At 37.7% G+C, this 22,553-nt stretch overlaps 1 protein-coding gene and 1 non-coding gene across 2 annotated transcripts; one reads left to right on the top strand and one right to left on the bottom strand.

Moving 5' to 3' along the window:
• Positions 1 to 8,038: 8,038 nt before the first annotated feature.
• On the bottom strand, positions 8,039 to 11,928 carry LOC114413287. The gene is made up of 3 exons (XM_028377600.1): positions 11,693 to 11,928; positions 9,081 to 9,286; positions 8,039 to 8,637 (listed from the first exon to the last, which is right to left on the bottom strand). Exons 1-3 carry the CDS (start codon positions 11,792 to 11,794, stop codon positions 8,370 to 8,372), a joined length of 576 nt encoding a protein of 191 aa, XP_028233401.1. The 5' UTR covers positions 11,795 to 11,928; the 3' UTR covers positions 8,039 to 8,369.
• A 9,919-nt stretch (positions 11,929 to 21,847) lies between these two features.
• LOC114368414 lies at positions 21,848 to 21,954 on the top strand. Its single transcript, XR_003657337.1, has one exon. It is a non-coding gene; the product is annotated as a small nucleolar RNA R71 (small nucleolar RNA).
• The last annotated feature ends 599 nt before the right edge of the window (positions 21,955 to 22,553 follow it).

Consider the following 22,553-nt stretch of genomic DNA (forward strand, 5'->3'; position numbering starts at 1 on the left):
TTCAAATAGTGTAATCGATTACACTATATTAGTAATTGATTACAAGTGAATCTGAACGTTGGAATTCAAATCCAATTGTGAAGAGTCACAACTTTTCATAAAATGAATTGTGTAATCGATTACACCTTTGTGGTAATCGATTACCAGTGAACAGTTTTGAAGAAAAAGTTAAGAGTTATAACTCTTAACTTGGTTTTCTCAAAAGTCATTACTTTTCCAATGGTTTCTTTGACCAGACATGAAAAGTCTATAAAAGCATGACTTTGGCACACATTCAATACATATATGATATTCTTCCAAACAATTCCTTTTCACAATCTTTCTCTAACCATTGCCCATTATTTTTTCTTTGCCAAAAAGCTTTCTAAACTTTGTTTCAAAACTTTGTTTTTTCTGCAAGTGGAAATTCTGCAGAAAACAAAAGTGTGCTATCTTTTCATCCTTTCTTCCTCTTGCCAAAAGATTCAAATGACTAACCGCCTGAGATATCTTTTGTTTCCCCTTACAAAGACTCAAGGGACTAACTGCCTAAGAATTCTTTGTCTTAACACATTGGAGCATGCATCCTTTGTGGTACAAGTAGAGCGTACATCTACTTGGGTTGTAATACTGAGAAAAAGAGAGGGTACATCTCTTGTGGATCAGTTCAAGTGGAGCGTACATCCACTTGTTTGTTCAAAGAGAACAAGGGAGGGTACATCCCTTGTGGATCTTTGCATGTAAAGGATTTTACAAGGTTATTGGAAATCTTAAGAACCGGTGGTTTCTTGGGGACTGGATGTAGGCACAGGTTGTGGTCGAACCAGTATAAATTTTGTGTTTGTCTTCTTCTTCCCTACACTCTTTAATTTCCACTATGTACTTTTCATTTTCACTTTACTTTTTGTCTAAGTTATTGTTTCTGTTCTTTACTTTCTCATAACTTAGTTGTAAAGCCTAATTGAATCTAGTAATATTAAGAAGGATAAATTTTGTAATTAGTCAAGACACATTAATAATTAATTCAACCCCCCTTCTTAATTATTCCGAGGCCACTTGATCCAACAATCACGTTGTCCAGAAAAAACATAGAAAACGCAGTTCGGTTTTCTTCCAAAATTGGCGCCTCTATCATGCAGATTACCTATGTGTTGTCCTCTTCCTTGGGCATTTTTCAATGTACTGATGTTACTCTTAACCAAGCTATTTTCGACGTCGTCGCTTAGCAAATACCTCGCTAAGCGAGAGAGACGTTTGGTTTTCCAAGACCCGCCGCTTAGCCAAACTTCACATTTAAAATATTATTATACATTTTTTTTCACAGGCTTGGCTTAGCGCGAGGATCAAACCGCTTAGCGAGGTTTGCAGATCCAAAAAGCTGCAACTCTCGCTAAGCCAGATTTTGGTTGGCTTAGCTAAAATGATGCATCTTAAGTACAAAGGAGCATGTGCTTAGCGCTCACATTGCCGCAATGAATCTCGCTTAGCTTCCATGACTGGTGCTTAGCTTCATGGACCTTAGTTATAGTCGTAAGGAATTGCGCTTGGCGACAATAGGTCACGCTTAGCCAAGGATAAGCTGTCGCTTAGTGATCAGGCTAAAGCTTAGCCGAATTCAGATTGAATTGAAGTTAGCTTAGCTCAACCTTGGCCAGCTTAGCGGACCAAATTAGCCTCAAATGCAAGGGTTGGGCGCTAAGCGCTTGAGACTTGCAGCTTAGCACTTGAACAGAGATGCACTTAGCGCGAGGCTTGCGCTTAGTGAAAGGACTGTTTTTCATAAAAAAAAGTTTTCTTAGTTAGTTTTCAGTCCTTTTTCCAATAAATTGAAACCCTTATGTTAAACATTCAAAGATAGGCTGATATACTCCTATGTACAGATCATACAGCAAGTTCCAAATGATTAAATGCATGAAAAACAAACTAAGATAATAGAAATTAAAACTGGGTTGCCTCCCAGAAGCGCTACTTTAACGTCATTAGCTTGACGCTTTTACCTCACTAGGTGATCTTATGTTTGGGTTCTTACTTTCAGAACCTCTTGACCTCCCTCCATTACCTATAAGCAAACATTGTGTTCTGGAGCAGGCTTGTCTTCAACAAATAAATCAAAATCAATTTTCTGATCTTCAAAACCTAGCTCCAGCTTCCTCTTTCCCATATCAACTATGCAGCTTGCGGTCAACATGAATGGCCTTCCCAATATTACAGGGATGTCAATATCTTCAGAGATATCCATTACCACAAAGTCTCCCGAGAAGATAAAATGTTTTACTCTGACCAACACATTTTCAATTACTCCATATGGCCTGGTAATGGAGCAGTCAGCTAATTGTAAAGTCATTCGAGTGGGCATTATTTCCAACTTTCCCAATCTTCTGCACATGGAGAGTGGCATCAAATTGATACTAGCTCCCAGGTCAATAAGAGCTTTTCCCACATTGACTTCTCCAATTGAACAAGGAATAGTTACACTCCCAGGATCTTTGTGCTTGGGTGGAAGGATCTTCTGGATCACAACACTGCATTTTCCTTCCACTATAATGTTTTCCTGATGAATATATTTATGCTTCCTTATTAACATATCTTTCAAAAATTTAGAGTAGAGTGGCATCTGCTGTAAAGCTTCTCCGAAGGGCATGGTTATTTCCAGTTTCCTCAAAATATCTAAAAATCTCACCAGATGACGATCTTTTTCTTTCTTGGAAGGTACCACAGGATATGGTACTTCCACATCTTCATCCACAGCTTTTCACTCCTACTCTTCTTTGCATTCTTATTATTTTTTCTTCTTTTTCATTTTTTTCATTTTCTGTTTCTTTTTCTACTTCTTTTTATTTTTCTTGGTCCTTCAATTCTTTATTCTTGACCATTATTTGTTCCTCTTTTTCTTGATTACTTTCACCTCTCACCTCATTTTTCTTGCCATCAGTACCTCTTTTGTCAGCAATTTTCTTCTTATGCACAACACTATCCTCATCCTCAGCCTCCACAAACCTTTTACTCCATGTCATCACAGTTTTGCATTCCTCCTTGGGATTTTATTCTGTATTTGCCACAAAACTGTTGGATGACTTGTCAGCTATCTGCTTGGCCAGTTGTCCCACTTGGACCTCAAGGTTCTTCAGTGCTGACTCAGTGCTTTTATGATTTGACATTGTTACCTGCATAAACTGAGTCAAGGTCTCTTCTAGCTTAGTAGTCCTCTGGAATATGTTAGGTCCTTGTTGGATTGGCCAGTTTGAAGGCCCACTCTAGTCTTTGTTGAATTGGTTGCCAGGGTGTGTCCTCCATTGTCCTTGTTGGATTGGCCTGTTTGAAGGCCCACTCTGGTCTTTGTTAGGGTTCCCATATAATGAATTTCTTGAGTGCTTTCTTCAGAGGGAATACATTGGCCTATTTCATGAGCCTCACCACAGATGGTACAACCTGTAACCTGCAAAACAGAAGAGTGTGTTGGTTGACCCATAGACAACTTAGTTGGAAACTTACCTAGTGTTTCTGTTAAAATCTCAAGTTGCTTAGAAAGCAACTTGTTCTATGCCAATAAAGTGCCATGTGATGATAGCTTTATCAAGCTTTTCTTTGTGGGTTGATGGGTTCTGTCTCGTAGAATGGCATGATCACTGGCTGACATGTTCTCAATTAGCTCAGTTGCTTCTTTCGGGGTCTTCAATTTTATCTTTCCCCCTGCAGAAGCATCTAACAGTTGCTTGGTTTGTGGTCTCAGCCCATCTATAAACATATTCAATTGGATTGGCTCGGAAAACCCATGAGTAGGAGTTCTTCTCAACAAGCCTCTGAATCTCTCCAATGCTTCACTCAGAGATTCATCAGGAAACTGATGAAATGAAGAGATTGCAGCTTTCCCTTCTGCAGTCTTGGACTCTGGAAAGTATTTCTTTAGGAACTTTTCAACAACTTCTTCCCAGGTTTTTAGACTATTGCCCTTGAATGAGTGGAGCCACCCCTGGGCTTCTCCTACCAATGAGAATGAGAAAAGGCTGAGCCTAATAGCTTCGTCTGGTACACCGACAATCTTAACAGTGTTACATATTTCAATGAACGTTGCCAAGTGTGCATAGGGATCTTCATTAGGTAATCCTTGAAATAAGTTCCCTTGTATTAAATGAATTAAAGAATGTGGATAGTTGATGTTGTTAGCTTACACTTCAAGACGTGTAATGCTGGTGAAAAATTGTGGTACTAAACTACTTGAGTAATCCTCAAGGGTAATCCTCTAGTCATGCTCTTCTGCCATGGTAATGGCTTCAAGTAATTGAGTGGCGGATTCCCTTGATGATGGTGAATCAAGTGATAATAAGTCAGAGAAATGAGTCTCCTCCTCAAGAATGGATGCAACTGTTCTGTCTTGCAGAAGTTTCCTTCTCCTCTCGACCCTGTTCCTTCGCAATGTAGCTTCAATTTCTAAGTCCAGAGGAACTAAATTGCCTGTGGGAGATCTATGCATATACAATACTAACAAAACAACAGTTATCCAGTTAAACAAGAAAAGGCAAACAGAAATTATGAACAAATATTCACAAAAACAATCAAAGAATAACAAATAAAGAATAGACAAATAAAAAGAAGTTCCCCGGCAACAGCGCCAAGAACTTGTTCGGCTTCCGGCAAGTGCACCGAATCGCACAAGTAGTATAAAACGATAAGAACCGAGTATCGAACACTCGGGGAACTTGTGTTATTTGGTAAGCTATTTTAGCACATAGGTGTCTGATGTGTAAAGGTAAGTGTGAATATGAACAGGTGTATAAACTATCTGTGCAAAACAAAAGAAAATCATGTGAGAGAAATGATGTGTAAAAACAAGTAGAAAACATGTTGGCCTTCCTAATAGGTTCTTGATGCTAAAAAGATATTCTCTATCTAACAATGCTCGTGTGTTCTTATGGTGTCTCCTAAGATACTAAACCTCAATTCCTCATGATAGTTTAGCCTAATCCTGATCAAGCATCGTCCGCAGATTCCTCTTGTAAGACTAAACTCAACCTGGACCGCATTAAGACACACATACACAACTAAGTTATCGCACCCCGATTCCTCGTGATAGTACGACAACTTAGCCCTATACTATCAAGGACTTTAGAGTCAGACCAGTTTCCACTATTGAATGACCCTAACAAAGCATGCATCTACATGATCAAGGTAAAGGCATACTGGAATGAAAAGCAGATAGCACAGAGAACACACAAAACATCATTAAATAGATACAAATATAATTACATCAGGTACCTACAGGGAAGATCCAACAGAGGATTTAGCTGTCCATACCAGGAAGCCTTCTTAACAAAAAAGAGAAGAACAAGATGAAAATTGCAAAAATACAAGTGGTGAGGATGTCTCCTTCACCTCTAGGATCTCACAATCACTCACAAACTCATCTCAAGCTCTCAAACCGGCTCCTGCTTCAAGCTCTGGTCTCTGCAGATCTTCACACAGCAAAATCTCTCAAAACTCTCTGGAACTTGGACCTTTCTATCTCTAGAAACCCTAGACATGCAAAGCTTTGAATCCCAGTCCAAACTCCCTTCACAAAATCTGATTTTAGGCTTAAATAGGTGGCCTTGTTTGTGCTCGTGCGCTTAGCGTACTTATGGACCGCTTAGCGCACATTAGTGAATTTCGGCTTAGCTCGTGTCTTTCTCGCTTAGCGGATGAACTGAAGCGGTGCGTATAGTGAGATGAAGCGGTGCGCTTAGCGAACCTGTACAACTCATCTTCTTCCAGAGTCTTCCTCGCGCTTAGCCTAGGAGTGTTGCACTCAGCAGACGCTCGCTAAGCCAGCAGATTGACTTAGCGAGAAGGTGAAAAACAGCACTTTCCAAAGCTTGCCTAATTAACCTGAAATTGAGACAAAATGATTATTAAACACACAAAATGAAAATACTAAGTATTTATTACCTATACTTAACAGAAAATACTTATAACACTACAAAATAACCATAAATTGGGAGAGTTTGATACAATTTATACAAGTTTTATACACAAAAGTTAGTCGTTTTCATCGACTAACACATGTACACTACCACCACATCCTCCACAATGAGAAGAGTGAAAGACAAGGGTAAGGAATCCCTAATAGAATTGGAAGAGGGTCCAAAGGTATGTGGAATGGAGACACGCAACAACTGCTTCTGAACTAAGTCATAGGTAGGAACTGTAGGACTCGATAAAATCTAGTGGACTGCCTCAAGGTTCGATGTGAGTCCAACAAGAACAACCACCATGAAAAATTGTTCGTGTTGTTTGTAAAAGGTCTCTGCATTAGTAGTAAAAGGAATAAGAGTGTGATATTCTACAATTAAATGATCCAACTTACCAAGGTATGTCTGCATCATTGGAATAAACTTTTTTACCCTTGATCCACACATCATAACAAGTGTGTAAAGGTCTGGTATTGTGCTTGGAGGTTAGGGACAAGAGAAAACTAGAGGACGCTGCATAATGAGGAACCAATGAGCTTCGTTGTCAGCTGGAACATTCATCGCTTTTTGTTGTCAAGTGGTAGATACGACCTTAGCCTTGGAACCACAATTGAACGACAACGGCCCAAGTGTTGTAGTTGGTTGTCCTAGCGAGTTTTTCACACCGAATCAGTTGAACATTGGTAAATGTCACAACAAAACTCGATGCAAATTTGATAGTCATGAGAACAATGCCAAACAGTTGTTGAAACAACCAAACAGTAGCCAAACAATACCCAAACCATGTCACTACAGGTGGAGAAGAACGACGAGAGGGTTTTTGGAGGAGGGCGTGTTGGAAAAACACGCCACATGCCAAATCAAGTGGTGGCACATGAGCTTCACACACCGGAGTATGGTGGCGAATTACAACACATGTGACGTCGGATGGTGGTGCAATTGGCGACATTGGTTTCTCTGAAGGGGGATGCTTTTGATTGATGGTTCACTCCAGCGAAATGACAAGGCAATGGCAGTGCAACAATGTTCATGGTTACTGTTCACATGACAAAAGGGGGTTACATGCGAAAGGGGAAAAAAAGAAAAAGAAAGAGGAAGGGATCAAAACCTAGAAATCTAGTGATACCATATAGAAAAGTTATACTATAATTGTGTATTGCATCACACATGTATACTCTTATTTATAATTGTATAACAATACAATTTAGGAAAACATAATCAAGACTATTAATGACAATAATCCCTAATTATCAGCTAATGATAATTCCCTAATTAAAGTGATCAAATCATATCTTCAACATGTGTTATTCCAAAATTTTTTTGTTCTTTAAATAGCTAATTTACCCTAGTTTCGTGTTATATTGTGCTAGCCTAGATGCATAGGATTGAACACTATTGCTAGCCTGGAGGCATAGGATTGAACACTATTCGTTGTCTAGTATTAGAAATTCTTCGTAATATAATTTTTTGCAAAGTTATGAAATATTACACATGAATATCTATATTGTCTTCAACCAATAGCAAAAAAAAACTGACAACCAACAAAAAAAGAGTATGAAAATCCCAAAATTTTGGATGAAATTATTTGATATTGCAATATTTATACATCCTATTAAAAAGTCTCACGAAATTCATCCTAAAAAAACCATCAATTTTTTTTATATATTTTAATACCAAAAGACTTTTTTTAAGTTATAAAAAATCTTAAATAACTATCATTGAATTTTATTGAATTGCTTAAAAATATGATATCATAAATGAATACTATAAGACTTATTTTTATCATTTAAAAGTGTTGATTGAATAACACAATACTATTATATATATATATATATATATATATATATAATATATATATATATATATATATATATATAAGTCTTTTAAAAAAATTTATAATCTTTAATCCAATACATTTCCTCTTCATTAAAAGAAAATGTAATAACAAACAATTACAAAAGAGAGAAGAGTATTAATAACAACAATAATTTTGACAAAAAATCATAAATTCGAGACAATTTTATTGTTATCAACTACGTTAACCATTTTTTTTATTTTCTTTCTTAATGTTGATGAATTAAGGAACTAGATCTTATAAATAGAAAAAAAGGAACTAATGTAAATGTAGCCTCCAACTCAATTGATCTTATGTATAGCAACATCATAAAAAATCCCAATTCTAATTAGAGGGAAACATAGGCTCAAACATTTTACACACTTTCAACATCAAGTTTATCTGAAACCCAATAACATGATGAGACCCTCTTTTCCTAAACTATGATATTTATAGATATAGCTATAAATTGCTTCTAACCAGTAACATCCACAAAAACATTATAAACACCTAAGAAAAACCAAACTGAAAATCACCGTTTTGCTAGTGATAATCATAGAGACATCCACTGAAATTAAGACTCAATGTGTTACCCTTTCAGCCATGGTCCATCATGCATATCCAGCCATTCCAACTGTGGAGCTCACCCGATTAGCCTTATGAGAAACTGGTGTGGTCGTTGCCTTTGTGAAGTACATGTAATAGTATACGTTAAGAATCATGGTTACAACAACGAAAACTGCTCCAGCAACGAAGACACCTTTCCGCAAGGCTTCACATGAGAAGTTCTGAGCATAAATCATTCCACGGTATTTGGTGTGATAGGCATTCTTGGTTGCACCTGCTATCAAGCATGATTCTGCTACCAGAAAAGTGACCCTGGGAATGCATAGAAAAATGTACAAATGAAATTCAATGATTCACGGGTGTGAACGGTGTGGCATGAATGATCTTTACAGATCCACAACAATCATGTGGTGTTTATTTAATGAGTAATATTTTGTACGTTGTTAGGACTAGGGACCATGTAGCTTAACATGAAAAAGACAAAAACCACATACTGTAGAGTAACATAATATTTTTGTTACCTCTGACCAAATGTATATAGGCTTTGGGTGAGGGGTTATGTAGCTTATAAATCTAACAATGAAACCATAGAGATGAGAAAAATAATGAAATCTCCAATGATTATTTTCACTAGAGTAACAAAAGCAGACATTTGAAGCATATATCATTCCCACTCCTACCTCAATATTTACCTTCTTCAATATCAGTTGCTAAGATTCAATAGAAATTCCGGTGTAAGAATTTAGAATTCTTACCAGGAAGAAAGAAAGTATATAATGGACCATGCTCGATTTCCCCCAGGTGTTAAGGGCCTCCCAAAGCACATGCACTTTGTCACTCCCATTAGCAGTGATTCACCTGAAAGAAGAAACAGGAAAGCACCCACTCCATAACCAGTCGCAACATCAGAACTGTAGCTACAAAATGTTTCATTTGTTCCTTCTATTTTTTGCATGGTTCCCTGTCAGGCAAGAGCAAAGAAAAAGGGGCCAAGTCAATGCAAATTAACAAGAATATTAAAAACATATTATTTCCCTTTGACATTTACAGTTATTCAGAACCCACACCAATTTATAACAAACCGGGTAAAGGGTAGAAAGTGGTGATCTACGGAGAATGGAGCCACCAAAAAGATGAAAGAAACTCCCTTACAGAATGTCTTCTGTGAACACTTCACTTTTTCGGCATTTAACACAACAAGCTAAAGTCACATTCAATCACCCCATCCCCCATCAATGTTAGTTATGACAACCAAAATAAAAATGTAACATATGGTTACAAAACATACATAGAGAGAAAAACGGAGATACAACATAAGATATATATGTTGTACCATTTACCAAAAGTGATGAAGATACATACAAGCTCTTGGGAAGTCAACCAAAAATGTAGAAGTATCATAAGTCAGGTTATTGTGTTATAAGGGACATGCAGTTGGTCCTGTGCTACATCAATATGATCTTTCTATGTGGCTCCAGTGCTTGAAGGTGTTCTTTTATAACCAGTTATTAACAACAGATCTGCAAGTGCTTTTAACAGACATAGATTGGCCTTCCTGTACACATGGAAGGAGGAGTGGGAAAAAAAATGCTAACAAAGCTTGAAGGGCAGGGGCAAGTATAAAACTGAGTTTTTCCCAGGATCAGATGCACTGATTATGGTGATTGTCAAGAGGTCCTTACCGAAATTAAACAAACAGATCACTTGCAGCAAATACCAGGAAGAATTACCAACATTGGCAAACCAAACTCTTGGATGACTAAAAAGATAAGACTACCAGTGAAAATAACATGTTCAAGTGCAAGTCATAGAGAAGAGGCTACCAAGCTTGAAAGGATGCACGATGAGAAATTATTGAATCAATTACATAATTCAACTCTCAAACTCAGGCACAAGCTCACAATCACACAAATGAAGCTTGCCCATATAAGAAACTCTTGGGAACAAACAAAAATGACAAGAGAAAAACTGTTTAAACGATAAATTATATCACTCCCGGCACATTTGTGCAGACATTGCCGCACCTCCCAAGAGGCAGGGCATATGCACATGAACCCTTTACATGGTGTTGTGGGTGTAGTTGGGAAAAGAAAAAGCTTATCAGCAATATATTTAAATAAATATAATATAATACTGACAATAAAGTATGTCTAGTGGCTGTTGGTACAAGAAGCTAATTCCTCTAAAGAGTTTGAGTATGATTAGTTGCCGAGGAAAAAATATCCAGATTCTCACATCATAATACATCTAATCCTCCATTAGAGATACACATAAATCTCGTTCTGTTTTCTGTGTAGCATTTATCGATGTTTTATTTCAGTACCACAAAAAAAAAAAAAAAACCATTATTTCCACCCTCTCGTGAAAACAAAAAGAGGAATAGAATTTAAAAAACATGGGAGCAAAGGAGTATAGGATGTAGAAAACAACTTTCTTCTCTTTATTTGAATTTTAATTTTAATGTCATACAAATAAAGAGAACCAACGTGTAAAAGAAATTTCACAATCAAATGTTCATTGTTAACCAGTAACAGAATTTTAAGCCGGGAATTAAGAAGAGTGACTGAAATTTAAAATGCAATTGCAAAGTAATGTGAATTAATCAATGTTGGAATACAAGTTCCAGAAGATTCAATAACTGAAAGGCAACTGTTCGTATGAAATCTTAAGGTTCACAATCTTCAGGGTGTTTTAGACTCTTCCGTCTCATAAGAAACACTTCAATAAACAACAGGCAGGAACAAAAAAAAAACCTCAATAGAGCCCCAATTTGAATAAACTTTTTTTATAAAATCTTATAAAAAAATAAGGAGTAAATTAATTTTGTTTTTGCGAGAAACTTAATTTGTTTTAGTTTCTTATTTTATTTTTAAGTCTTCATGAAGGGGTTTATACAAAGATTAAGCCTAGTATTCTTTATTATTATTATTATGTTATTGGTATTATTATTATCGGACTTAGACAATGACTAGTCTCCTTCGGAAACCTGGTTGGCCAGTTCGTTCTCCCCATCCAACCACGTTTTTTCCAACCACAATATCTGAACCCAAGACCTTGCTTAAAACGACTGAGCCCATTATCATTGGAACCAACGACTTGTTTGTAAGCCTAGTATTTTATTTCTTCGCAACACGCCTTTGGTTCAGCAAATACACATTCACACCAAAAGCAAAACACAAAACTCAGACACAAAATTGAACATAGATCTATGTCAAATTGTCAGGCCACGATGCAATTTTCTTAGCACAAAAACAACAACGTGTGCCGAGGAACACAAATAAAAGTGAACTAAAGCAAACAAACCTTAGTAAAGTAACTTAAACTAAAGGGTTTAACAGAGAGAGAGAGAGAGAGAAAAGTGACTTACGACGCTTCTTCTTCTCTCGGCGGCAACGGCAAACCCAAATGCGACCAAGCACAGAACCACGACCAAGAGATGCACGAGAGTGGACCCTCTTCCGTCTGCCATCTCTAGCTGCTAGAGAAAGCCTTCTTCACTGTCTATGCGGAATGGGTTTGTTTGCTTGAGTAGCTTAGAGACGGAGAGGAAGTGCAGTTGAAAAAGTGTGAACACAGTGACTGCTTTTGCTGATTCGCGGTTTAATAATGTAAAGCGATGTTTGTTTTCAAAATAAAGTGTTGGAGAGAGAGGAGAATGTTGGACCCACGCGTCAATGGAGAGAGTGTATCATACTTTCGGTTTGAAGGGTAGGGAATGAATATTGATAATACGTGTTATATAGACAGAGAGGAATGTAGTTCTTGTCACGCGCCAGTATGGTATCATAATCGAAGCAAAACCACGAATTTCAGTTATTAAAAGATTCGATTGTATAGTTCATTTCTTAACTATTTATTTAAAATTTGAAATATGACCAACTAATTAATTTTCTTAGAGTATTGGTATTGATTAAGTAACAAACAAAAAAAAAATAAGTATTTATCATAAAAATTATAGGAGAGTATAAAAAAGTTGAGTAATGCAATTTTATATATTTTAACAAAAAAAATTCTCATTTTAGTTCTTTAAACAATATCCTAAGAATACTTATTAACATTTATCATTTAAAATCTATATAAAAGTTCGATTAACTCCGCCAATTCTTAAAAAGTTCAATAAAGTTTTTTTATTAATTGTTAAAAATTTCTACTTTGTCCTATTATAATTATCATCTTAAATTGTTTACATAAATAAAAAAATTAATAAATAAATGAGACAAAATAGTTATTTTACAAAACTAGCATTATTATCATTAATTCATTTTTTTTATTTTGAAACCTATATCATTAATATTATAATAGACATAAGTAAAAAAAAAATTACAAGATTCAACGGTTTAAATTTGCTATTATTTTTTATTTTAACCCTTTAAAAATTTGTTTGATTTTAGTCTTTTAAAAATTTAATATTTTTTTGTTACCATCCTCATATCAATTTTTTTATTATCCATTAGTAGCATAATCATGACAAGACAATCAAATGTAATTTTTTTAATAAACTATATTTTTAAATTTTTATTTATTCAAAATAGTTGATATTGGTAAACTACTTGATGAGACATTTAATTCTAACGTTAGTGTTACTCATTAGTTAACGTTGCTATTTAATAACAAGCACTAAAGCCAAAAAAAATAAAATTAAACATGCATCCGATCAACACAAACATAAAATACTGATGATTATTATGGGTGTCTTACAAGATGGAGTGAGATGTATATGTAGTCTTTGTAGCTTGAAGTGACCATGATGAGCATTTTGAAATTTGAAAAAGTAGTCACATGCATTTTGCACTTGAATCTCTCTTACCTTCCCAAGAGCATTTCCAATACGTATTCTTACACTTTGTTTTTTCATGCAAGATTTGATCTTGTTAAGATTTGTTGTTGGAGCAAGAAGATTGATCTCCACCGTGGACATCTATTCTTCTACAAGAACAAGCAAGATCTGCACGTAGACCTAAAAAACTAATATTTTAATGTTTTTCTCCACAACCAAAGAGGGAATCAACAAAAGAAAGCAAACAAAGAGGGAAGGAAAAGAAGAGCACAAAGAACAATAGATTCAAAAATGAAAAAATAACTAAAAATTAAAACAAAAAATTACAAATCTAAGGGTGAGGGTAGGGTGGGGGTGCAATAGAGAAGGGGGGAGGGAGAAGAGGGGGCCCGATGGAGGAGGAGAGGGTGGGGGTAGGGACGTACAACAGAGGGAGGGTGGGGAGTGTGGCAGAGAAGAGGGGAGGGGGAGTTGACAGATGAAAAAAATGGACCATTGGAGATTACTAAAAGTGAGTCCATTGTGAGACCTACAAAAAGTGGTTTAAGATCGTGAGGCTTGATCTTCTATTGGAGGAAAAAATTGGAGTGATCTTCAGAGTGATGTGACAGTGTTGGGTTTACCAAAAAGTTAGCTAAGATCACAAAGTTTGATCTTGTATTGGAGATGCTCTAATGTTTCCATCTCCTCACCAAACTTGAATTTCTCTTACCTTCCCAAAGTCTCCATCTCCTCACCAGCTACATCTCCACAAGTCTTTACAAGTCAACAACAAACTCCATTGGCCCCGCTATTAGTATTGCATTGCCCCTAGCCAACTTCACGATACTCCATTTTTCTTCCCAAATGGAGGTTGAATTGAAGTTATGTGTTGCATACTTGCAAATTTCCGCTACCAGACATACTTTTTCTTGTCTATGTTAAAACCCACCACTAGCAACACCTTTTTTTGACATCGCCACTTCTGAGATCTCAATTCATCACGATGCTCTCTATCTCTGCTTCAACCCCAATGATAAACAAAGCATCCTTTCACTCAAGGCGGAAGCTGTTTTGGTTGACATGTTTGAAGATGAAAAGGCAAACCCAAAGTTACTGATCGAGGCCGTACCCGAATCAAATAAACATAAAAATGCAGTAACTAGGAAGTGATCCTAGGTCGTTTCCCAACGAGCAGTGACAAGCCAAATGTTCATAATATACTTGCAGTAACAGTAACGATGGGGGGGGGGGGGGGTTTGGTTGTTTGGTAATTAAAGAGCAGAACAAATAAAATGGAATACGAAACTACTAATATTAAAAACGGGTTGTTTCCTCTGATTCAGAAGCCACTCTCTTATCCTGGGTTATGGAGAATTCGTCCCTAACAGTCAACCACTTAATCCAACCCTATTTCAATTTACTAAGCGAAAATCAACTTAGGGTTTTCAATACGTGATTAGGCACCACATACACCAGTTAACCCTTCGTCCATTAAGCATGAACGCAAGTTAGGCTCAGAGGCAATTAATCGAACACGAAGCGTGCACTGATTAATATTCACGAAATTGGGATAACTGGTGAAGGGAAAATTGCCAGGAAACCACATTACAAACGAAACCTCAAAGAGAGTTGGGCTTCGTCCTCAAAAGGAAACAACACCAGAAAATCTAGCCTTCCATGGATTCAAACAGAAAACGCAAATGAAACATGAAGCAGAAACGTAAATGAACAAGAACGTAAATGAACAGAAACATAAATGAACAGAAACGTAAATGAAAGTAGAAGAAGAAGCAAGAATGAACTCGTAATTAGAAGCAGAAAATGGAAATTTGCATTAAGAACGAAAACTGTAACAAGGGAATAGAAAAACGTGAAAACCTAAAACCAAAGCTCTGAATAATGAAAATAGCCTAGCAGAATAGAATGCCCTGCACGAATCCCAAGGCATCTATTTAAAAAGAGTCACTCAAAGTCACTGGGCCCTATTACAATACTCTGGCCCAAAACGAAATAAACACTGAACAACATAAAATAAAATTGCGAAATTTCCTAATTAGAAATTAACTAAGGTAAGCGCTGCTTTATTTGCCCTCTTCAAGTCCACAACCAAAATCCGGATTAAGCCCAATGTTTCATTAATTCCTGAAATTAAATTAAAAACATCAAATTAGCTAAATGAGCCCAAATAATAAAACTGCCTAATTAATTGACAATTAAGACCAATCAATAATTAAAATGGTGCAAAAAGGGTTTAGAAAATAGAAGAAAATGATGGCACATCAAAACCCCCCATACTTAGCCTTTTGCACTCCTGGGCAAAATGAAACAAAGAACAAAATCCAAAGATATGAAAGGGAGACAAAAAACATTCACATATTTCTCAATGAACATCAAGGAATGAAAGGAATGGGTAACATCTAACATAAGGAGATCCAAAAAGTCAAGACATTCATGAAAATCATCCAAGCAACCCAATCATGGCAAAATAGTTAATCAGCTCAAGAATGAAAAGTGATAAAGCCTCACAAGATATACACTCTATCTCTCAAGTGTCTAGGCTACTATTTACCCTCAAAGCACCCATGAAAGCAAACACCACATAAACTTGGCAAGATTCTAAAATTGACAATCAACCCATAAACACAAGCACATGAGGATCAAAAGGTCTTTTAAGGTTGTAATGGGGCCAAGGACAAGGTATGGAGAAATATGGAATAAGTGGCTAAACCCCAAAGGAATAGAGGAGCAAAGGGGAATAAGTGCATATTAAGAAAAAAAATAAGAAAATAAAAAAAAAGTAAAGATAAAAATTAAACATGAAGAGTAGAACCAAGAGTTTCATCATTCTTGTGCCATTTAAGATCTTATTCACTCAACTTTATTGCTTTTCTTTTTCTTTTTTCGAATTTTTTTTTTTACTCTTTAGCCTTTGAGAAACAACATTTCATTCAGCATGTCCAACATTTAACCAATATACAATGTACATCAAGTATGGCCCAAAATACATCATGAAGCATAGCCAACAAAACAAGTTGTCCAATTAAACAAAAACCCCCCACACTTATTCCCAAAACAATTTCAAAGCTCCAAAATTCCTTAAGGATATGGTAATATCATGGTTTTTCACTTAAGGCTTGTAGTGAGCTTCAAAACAAGGAAAGGGAAACAAGGCTCAAAAGGGCTATCAAAGGAATTAATTCAAGGTAAGTCCATTTGGCTAGAAGCTTATAAGAACAAAATTGCCTTAATCATTTCCAAATATGCATGTGAATTAGGACGCATCAACAAGAATCAAGCCAAGGCTATTGTGCAAGCAATCAATGGGGCAAAACACACCAAATGATTATAATGATGGATGGCTCAAATTCTCACAAAGGTAAAATCATCACTTTCAAATTGAGCTTTCAAAACTATCATGACATGTAGAGAAGAATCAAGGATTTCAAGTCACAAAATGTCAAGAACTTTTATTTTCAAAACAATTACCCATTTCTTGAACATATCCTATAATTCAAAGAAAAACATGCAAAGTCATACGTGCACATGAAATTGACCCAAAATATTAAACTGAAAATCCGACGAAACTAACAACATTAACAAATTAACACAACTAACAAATTAACAAAACCAACAAAACTAGCAAAACCAAAGAACACTCCCCCCCCCCCCCATACTTAAACAACACATTGTCCTCAATGTAGCACAATTAAAAGATTAAAAACAATTAAATCATCAATGAGAATCGGACAAGTGTAATAAAAGCAAAGAAGGAGATAGGAAAAGAAAAACTCCCTAAGTCATGGTGGAGGAAGAGTAGGGTGGAGTAAGGAAGTCTCTTCCACCACTACGTCCACTAAAGAAGGGTTCGTGAGGAATGGCTTAAGTCGATGTCCGTTGACCTTGAAGCTCTTGTTTGTGGAGTCGCTTTTGATCTCAACTGTACCATAAGGAAAAACATTAGTAACAACAAAAGGACCAATCCACTTAGACCTCAACTTACCACTCATGAGTCCAAGCCTAGAATTATACAATAACACTTTTTGCCCAACCACGAAGTCTTTTTTAACTATCATGCTATCATGGAACTTCTTGGTCTTTTCTTTGTAGAACTTGGCATTCTCGTAGACTTCTAGGCGGATTTCATCTAACTCACTCAGTTGCAACTTCCTTTCCTTGCCAGCTTGATCCATAGAGAAGTTGCAAGTCTTCACTGCCCAGTATGCTTTGTGCTCAATTTCCACTGGAAGATGACATGCCTTTCCAAAGACAACCCGATAAGGAGACATTCCTATGGGTGCTTTGTAGGCAGTTCGATGTGCCCAGAGAGCATCATCAAGCCTGGTACTCCAATCTTTCCTGCTTGGCTGCACAATCTTCTCTAGAATTCTCTTGATTTCCCTGTTAGAAATTTCTGCCTGTCCATTAGTCTGGGGGTGGTATGGTGTGGATACCCTGTGTACCACCCCGTACTTTTTAAGCAGGGCATGCATTGTCCTGTTGCAAAAATGGGTTCCTTGATCACTAACAATTGCTTTAGGTACTCCAAACCTGCAAAACAAATTAGACCTGACAAAGTCTGCGACAACTTTAGCATCATTAGTTCTAGTGGGCTTGGCTTCCACCCATTTTGAAACATAATCAACTGCAAGGAGAATATAAACATAACCAAAAGAGACAGGAAAAGGACCCATGAAATCTATACCCCAGACATCAAACACCTCACAGAATAGCATAGGTTGGTAAGGCATTTGTTGTCGCCATGTAAGTGTATTTCCTGCTCTCTGACACTGCTCACAAGTGCTGCAGATCTTCCACGCATCTTTAAAGATGGTGGGCCAATAAAAACCACAATCAAACACTTTGCGAGCTGTCCTTTGAACACCCAGATGACCTCCCGGTGCGGAAGAATGACAGAACTGCAGGACTGAGTCAGTCTCATGATCTGGAATGCACCGTCTAATGACCTGATCACTGCACAATTTCCACAAGTAGGGGTCATCCCAAATAAAATGCTTAGCATCACTTTTAATCTTATCTTTTTGGGCCTTAGATGCTAAGGGAGGAAAAACAGAGGCAACTAAATAGTTGACAATGTTAGCAAACCAGGGAGTAGAAAGAGAGTCAGAAATACTATACAATATATACAAATGATCATCCGGGAAATCATCCCGAATAGGTGAATCTGCATCAGAGACACGTTCGATCCGACTCAAATGATCAACAACTAGATTTTGTGCTCCGCTCCTATCATGGATCTCCAAGTCAAACTCTTGGAGCCAGAGCATCCATCGGATCAACCTAGGCTTAGAATCAGCCTTCTTCAACAAGTACTTTAGAGCTGCATGGTCAGTATAAACAATAATGCGAGTACCAAGCAAATAAGATCGAAATTTTTCAAGAGCAAAAACTATGGCTAGAAGCTCTTTCTCAGTAGTAGTATAATTTGCTTGGGCAGCATCTAAAGTCCTAGAAGCATAATATATCACCCTGGGCAATTTATCAATTTTCTGAGCAAGGATAGCCCCCAATGCATAATTTGATGCATCACACATAAGCTCAAAAGGGGCTGTCCAATCGGGTGCCTGGATGATGGGGGTGGTAGTCAACGCTCTTTTGAGGCAATCAAAAGCCTCTTTGCATCTGTCATTAAAGTCAAACTCCACCTCCTTTTGCAACAAGTTGGACAGTGGAAGGGCTACTTTGCTAAAATCCCTTATAAAGCGCCTGTAGAATCCTGCATGACCAAGAAAAGATCGCACCTCTCGCACACAAGAGGGGTAAGGCAATTGTGAAATAACAGAAATTTTTGCAGGATCTACTTCAATACCCTTATTGGAAATAATGTGGCCTAAAACTATACCTTGCTCAACCATAAAATGACATTTTTCAAAATTTAGAACAAGGTTAGTTTCAATGCATCTATTCAAAACTTTTTCCAAACTATTTAAACAACCATCAAAAGAGGATCCATATACAGTGAAATCATCCATAAACACCTCTATGCAATTTTCTAAAAAATCACTGAAAATACTAATCATGCACCACTGGAAGGTACCAGGGGCATTGCACAGGCCGAAAGGCATCCTCCTATAAGCAAAAGTGCCGAAGGGGCAGGTGAATGTGGTCTTTTCCTGATCCTCAGGAGCAATAGTAATTTGCATATAACCAGAAAAACCATCAAGGAAACAGTAGTGGGATTTACCTGCCAGGCGTTCAAGCATCTGATCAATGAATGGCAGGGGAAAATGGTCCTTTTTGGTAACCTGGTTCAGCCTCCTATAGTCAATGCAGACTCTCCAACTGTTCTGCACCCGAGTAGGAATCATCTCCTCCTTCTCATTTCTGATCACTGTGAGGCCAGTCTTTTTCGCGACTACCTGGACGGGACTCACCCATTGGCTGTCGGAGATAGGATAAATGATTCCAGCTTGCAAAAGCTTAGTTATCTCCTTCTTCACTACATCAAGAATCACTGGGTTGAGTCTTCTCTATGGCTGTCTTACTGGTTTAGCTCCATCCTCTAAATTTATTCAATGCATACATGTGGATGGGCTAATACCAGGAATGTCCGCCAGGGTCCAGCCTATAGCCTTCTTATGCTTCTTGAGAACTGACAACAACTTCTCCTCTTGCTCATCAGCAAGGGAGGCAGATATAATCACTGGAAAACTCTTGCTATCATCCAAGTAAGCGTATTTTAAATTTGATGGCAGAGGCTTCAATTCTGGTGTGGTCGGCTGGACAGTGGTAGAAGGAGATGGTTTCTCAGCCTTTACCTCATAAAGAAAGTCAGAGGTATGTGTAATTCTTGAAACATGGTTAGTCCTATCTGACTCTATAAAATCAATCTCAAGAGGTAAAACACCACCACCAGGCATGCAATCAATATCACTCTCAGATTCACTCTCAGCATCAAATTCAGACATATGATCAAGTACAATTTCAGACTCAATGCATGAAGAGTGAGAGGCATGCAGATTAGAATAAAGATCAGTCATGTATTCATCAACAACATGGTCAATTATTTCAGCACGAAATACAGAAAGATCTTCAGATGGGTATTTCATAGCATCCAGAATATTAAAATGAACACTTATATCACCAAACTCCAAGGACAGTGTGCCTGCATAAACATCTATCTTAGTTCTAGCAGTTTTCATAAAGGGTCTGCCTAGAATGATGGGAACTGATCCTTGAGAAAATCCATCTTCCATATTCAAGATATAAAAATCAACAGGGAAAATCAGTTCACCAACTCTAACTAAGACATCTTCTATGAAACCAACAGGATAGGCAACACTTCTATTAGCTAAATGAATTACCACATCAGTTGACTGCAAGGGACCTAGAGATAGAGAATTAAAAATCGACAGAGGCATAACACTAACAGAGGCTCCTAAATCTAGCATGGCATTGTCAAACTTACTATTCCCTATAATACAAGGTATGCTGAATGTACCTGGATCTTTGCATTTTTCAGGAATTTGAGGAACAGATTTACCAATCAATGCGGAGACATTTCTGCCCATGCTAATTCGTTCACTTCCTTTAAGCTTCCACTTATTAGTGCACAGCTCCTTCAAGAATTTGGCATATCTTGGAATTTGCTTTATTGCATCCAACAGAGGTATGTTTACCTCTAGTTTTCTAAACGTTTCCAAGATCTCTTTCTCTGCCTCTTCCATTTTTTTGTTGGAAACTGCTCTTGGAGGGAATGGAAGAGGGGGAATGTGCTGCTTCTGCAAATCAGAATTACCTGTGGAAGAAGATTCACCTGCACAGAAATTGTTAGGTAGATTTTTGTCATCACCTTTTTCTAGAATAGAGTGAAGTTTGGCAGGTTCATTTGCAGATGAGGAAGGTGCTACGGGTTGAGGTCCTTGACACTGCTTTCCCGACCTCAATGAAATGGCACTGACATTTTTGGGATTTTGGACAGCTTGAGAAGGCAGCTTGTCAGAATTCTGGGACTGTTGTTGATTCAATTGGGTAGCCAATTGTCCCATCTGATTGGTTAAGCTCTGAATGGAGGCTCTGGTCTCTTGCTGAAACTGCATGTTCTGCATAGTCATTTGCCTCACAAGTTCTTCGAGGGAAGGTTGTGGAGGGGCCTCAACTGTTGGCTGTTTCTGGGGTTGTTGTTGTTGTTGGATTGGTGGAGGAATGTATGGTCTGCTTGGGCCAGCAACATTTTGGAAGGAAGGAGCAGGCTGCTGTTGTTGTTGCTGAGGGCTGGACCATTTGAGGTTAGGGTGATTCCTCCATCCAGGGTTGTATCTGTTGCTGGAAAGGTCATAATTGTTCTGCTGTGGTTGATTTTGCTGCTGAGGTTGAGGAGGTCTATTGTAAATATTTGCAGCATAAGCTTCAGGCTGCTCAATTGCTCCAGGTTGCTGCATGGAAGGGCAAAGGTATGTATGGTGGTCAGCAGAGGAGCACAAACCACAAACCCTTGCAATAGGTACAGATTTCTGATTCAAGGCCAGCTGGGTTACCAAGTTAACCAATGCATCAAGTTTGCCTTCAAGCTTCTTAGTTTCAGATGATGCAGATGGGTTTGTAGCTACCTCATGCACTCCTCTAATGACTATGGCATAATTTCTGGCGCTAAACTGCTGGGAGTTGGAAGCCATCTTCTCAATTAAATTTCTGGCTTCAGCAGGAGTCATGTCTCCAAGGGCTCCACCACTGGCAGCATCTATCATACTTCTCTCCATATTACTGAGTCCTTCATAAAAATATTGGAGAAGAAGCTGTTCTGAAATCTGATGGTGGGGGCAACTGGCACATAGTTTCTTAAATCTCTCCCAGTACTCATACAGGCTCTCTCCACTGAGTTGTCTAATACCTGAGATATCCTTCCTGATGGCTGTGGTCCTGGAAGCAGGGAACATTTTTTCTAAGAATACTCTCTTAAGGTCATCCCAACTCGTGATGGACCTTGGAGCAAGGTAATACAGCCAGTCCTTTGCCACTCCCTCTAATGAATGAGGAAAAGCCTTCAGAAATATGTGATCCTCTTGGACATCTGGGGGTTTCATGGTGGGGCAGACAATGTGAAATTCTTTCAAATGTTTGTGCGGGTCTTCACCTGCAAGGCCATGAAACTTTGGAAGCAAATGAATCAGTCCAGTTTTAAGAACATATGGGACATCCTCATCAGGGTATTGGATGCACAAGCTTTCGTAGGTGAAATCAGGTGCAGCCATTTCCCTTAGAGTCCTCTCACGGGGTGGAGGTTGTGCCATGTTCTCAGAATGTGCAAAATCAGAATGCTCAGAATCAGAATGCTCAAAATTATAATGCTCAAGATCAGGATGTTCAAAATCACCAATAACAGAATGCACAGATTCACCAGTAATGGAATGCTCAGAATGATCAAAAGGTATAAAATGATGCCTAACTAATCTATGAAATGTCCTATCTATCTCAGGATCAAAGGGTTGTAAGTCAGATGGATTGCCTCTAG

The sequence above is a fragment of the Glycine soja genome, chromosome 1, assembly GCF_004193775.1.
Source record: "Glycine soja cultivar W05 chromosome 1, ASM419377v2, whole genome shotgun sequence".
In the NCBI taxonomy this organism is placed as follows: Eukaryota; Viridiplantae; Streptophyta; class Magnoliopsida; order Fabales; family Fabaceae; genus Glycine; species Glycine soja.

What these genes read in the sequence shown, in the direction of transcription:
- LOC114413287 (XM_028377600.1), bottom strand. Translation starts at nt 11,794, where the DNA reads ATGGCAGACGGAAGAGGGTCCACTCTCGTGCATCTCTTGGTCGTGGTT. An exon ending in CCGAGAGAAGAAGAAGCGTC is followed by an intron (nt 9,287 to 11,692) that starts GTAAGTCACTTT and finishes CTTGCCTGACAG; the next exon opens with GGAACCATGCAAAAAATAGA. An exon ending in ATATACTTTCTTTCTTCCTG is followed by an intron (nt 8,638 to 9,080) that starts GTAAGAATTCTA and finishes ATGCATTCCCAG; the next exon opens with GGTCACTTTTCTGGTAGCAG.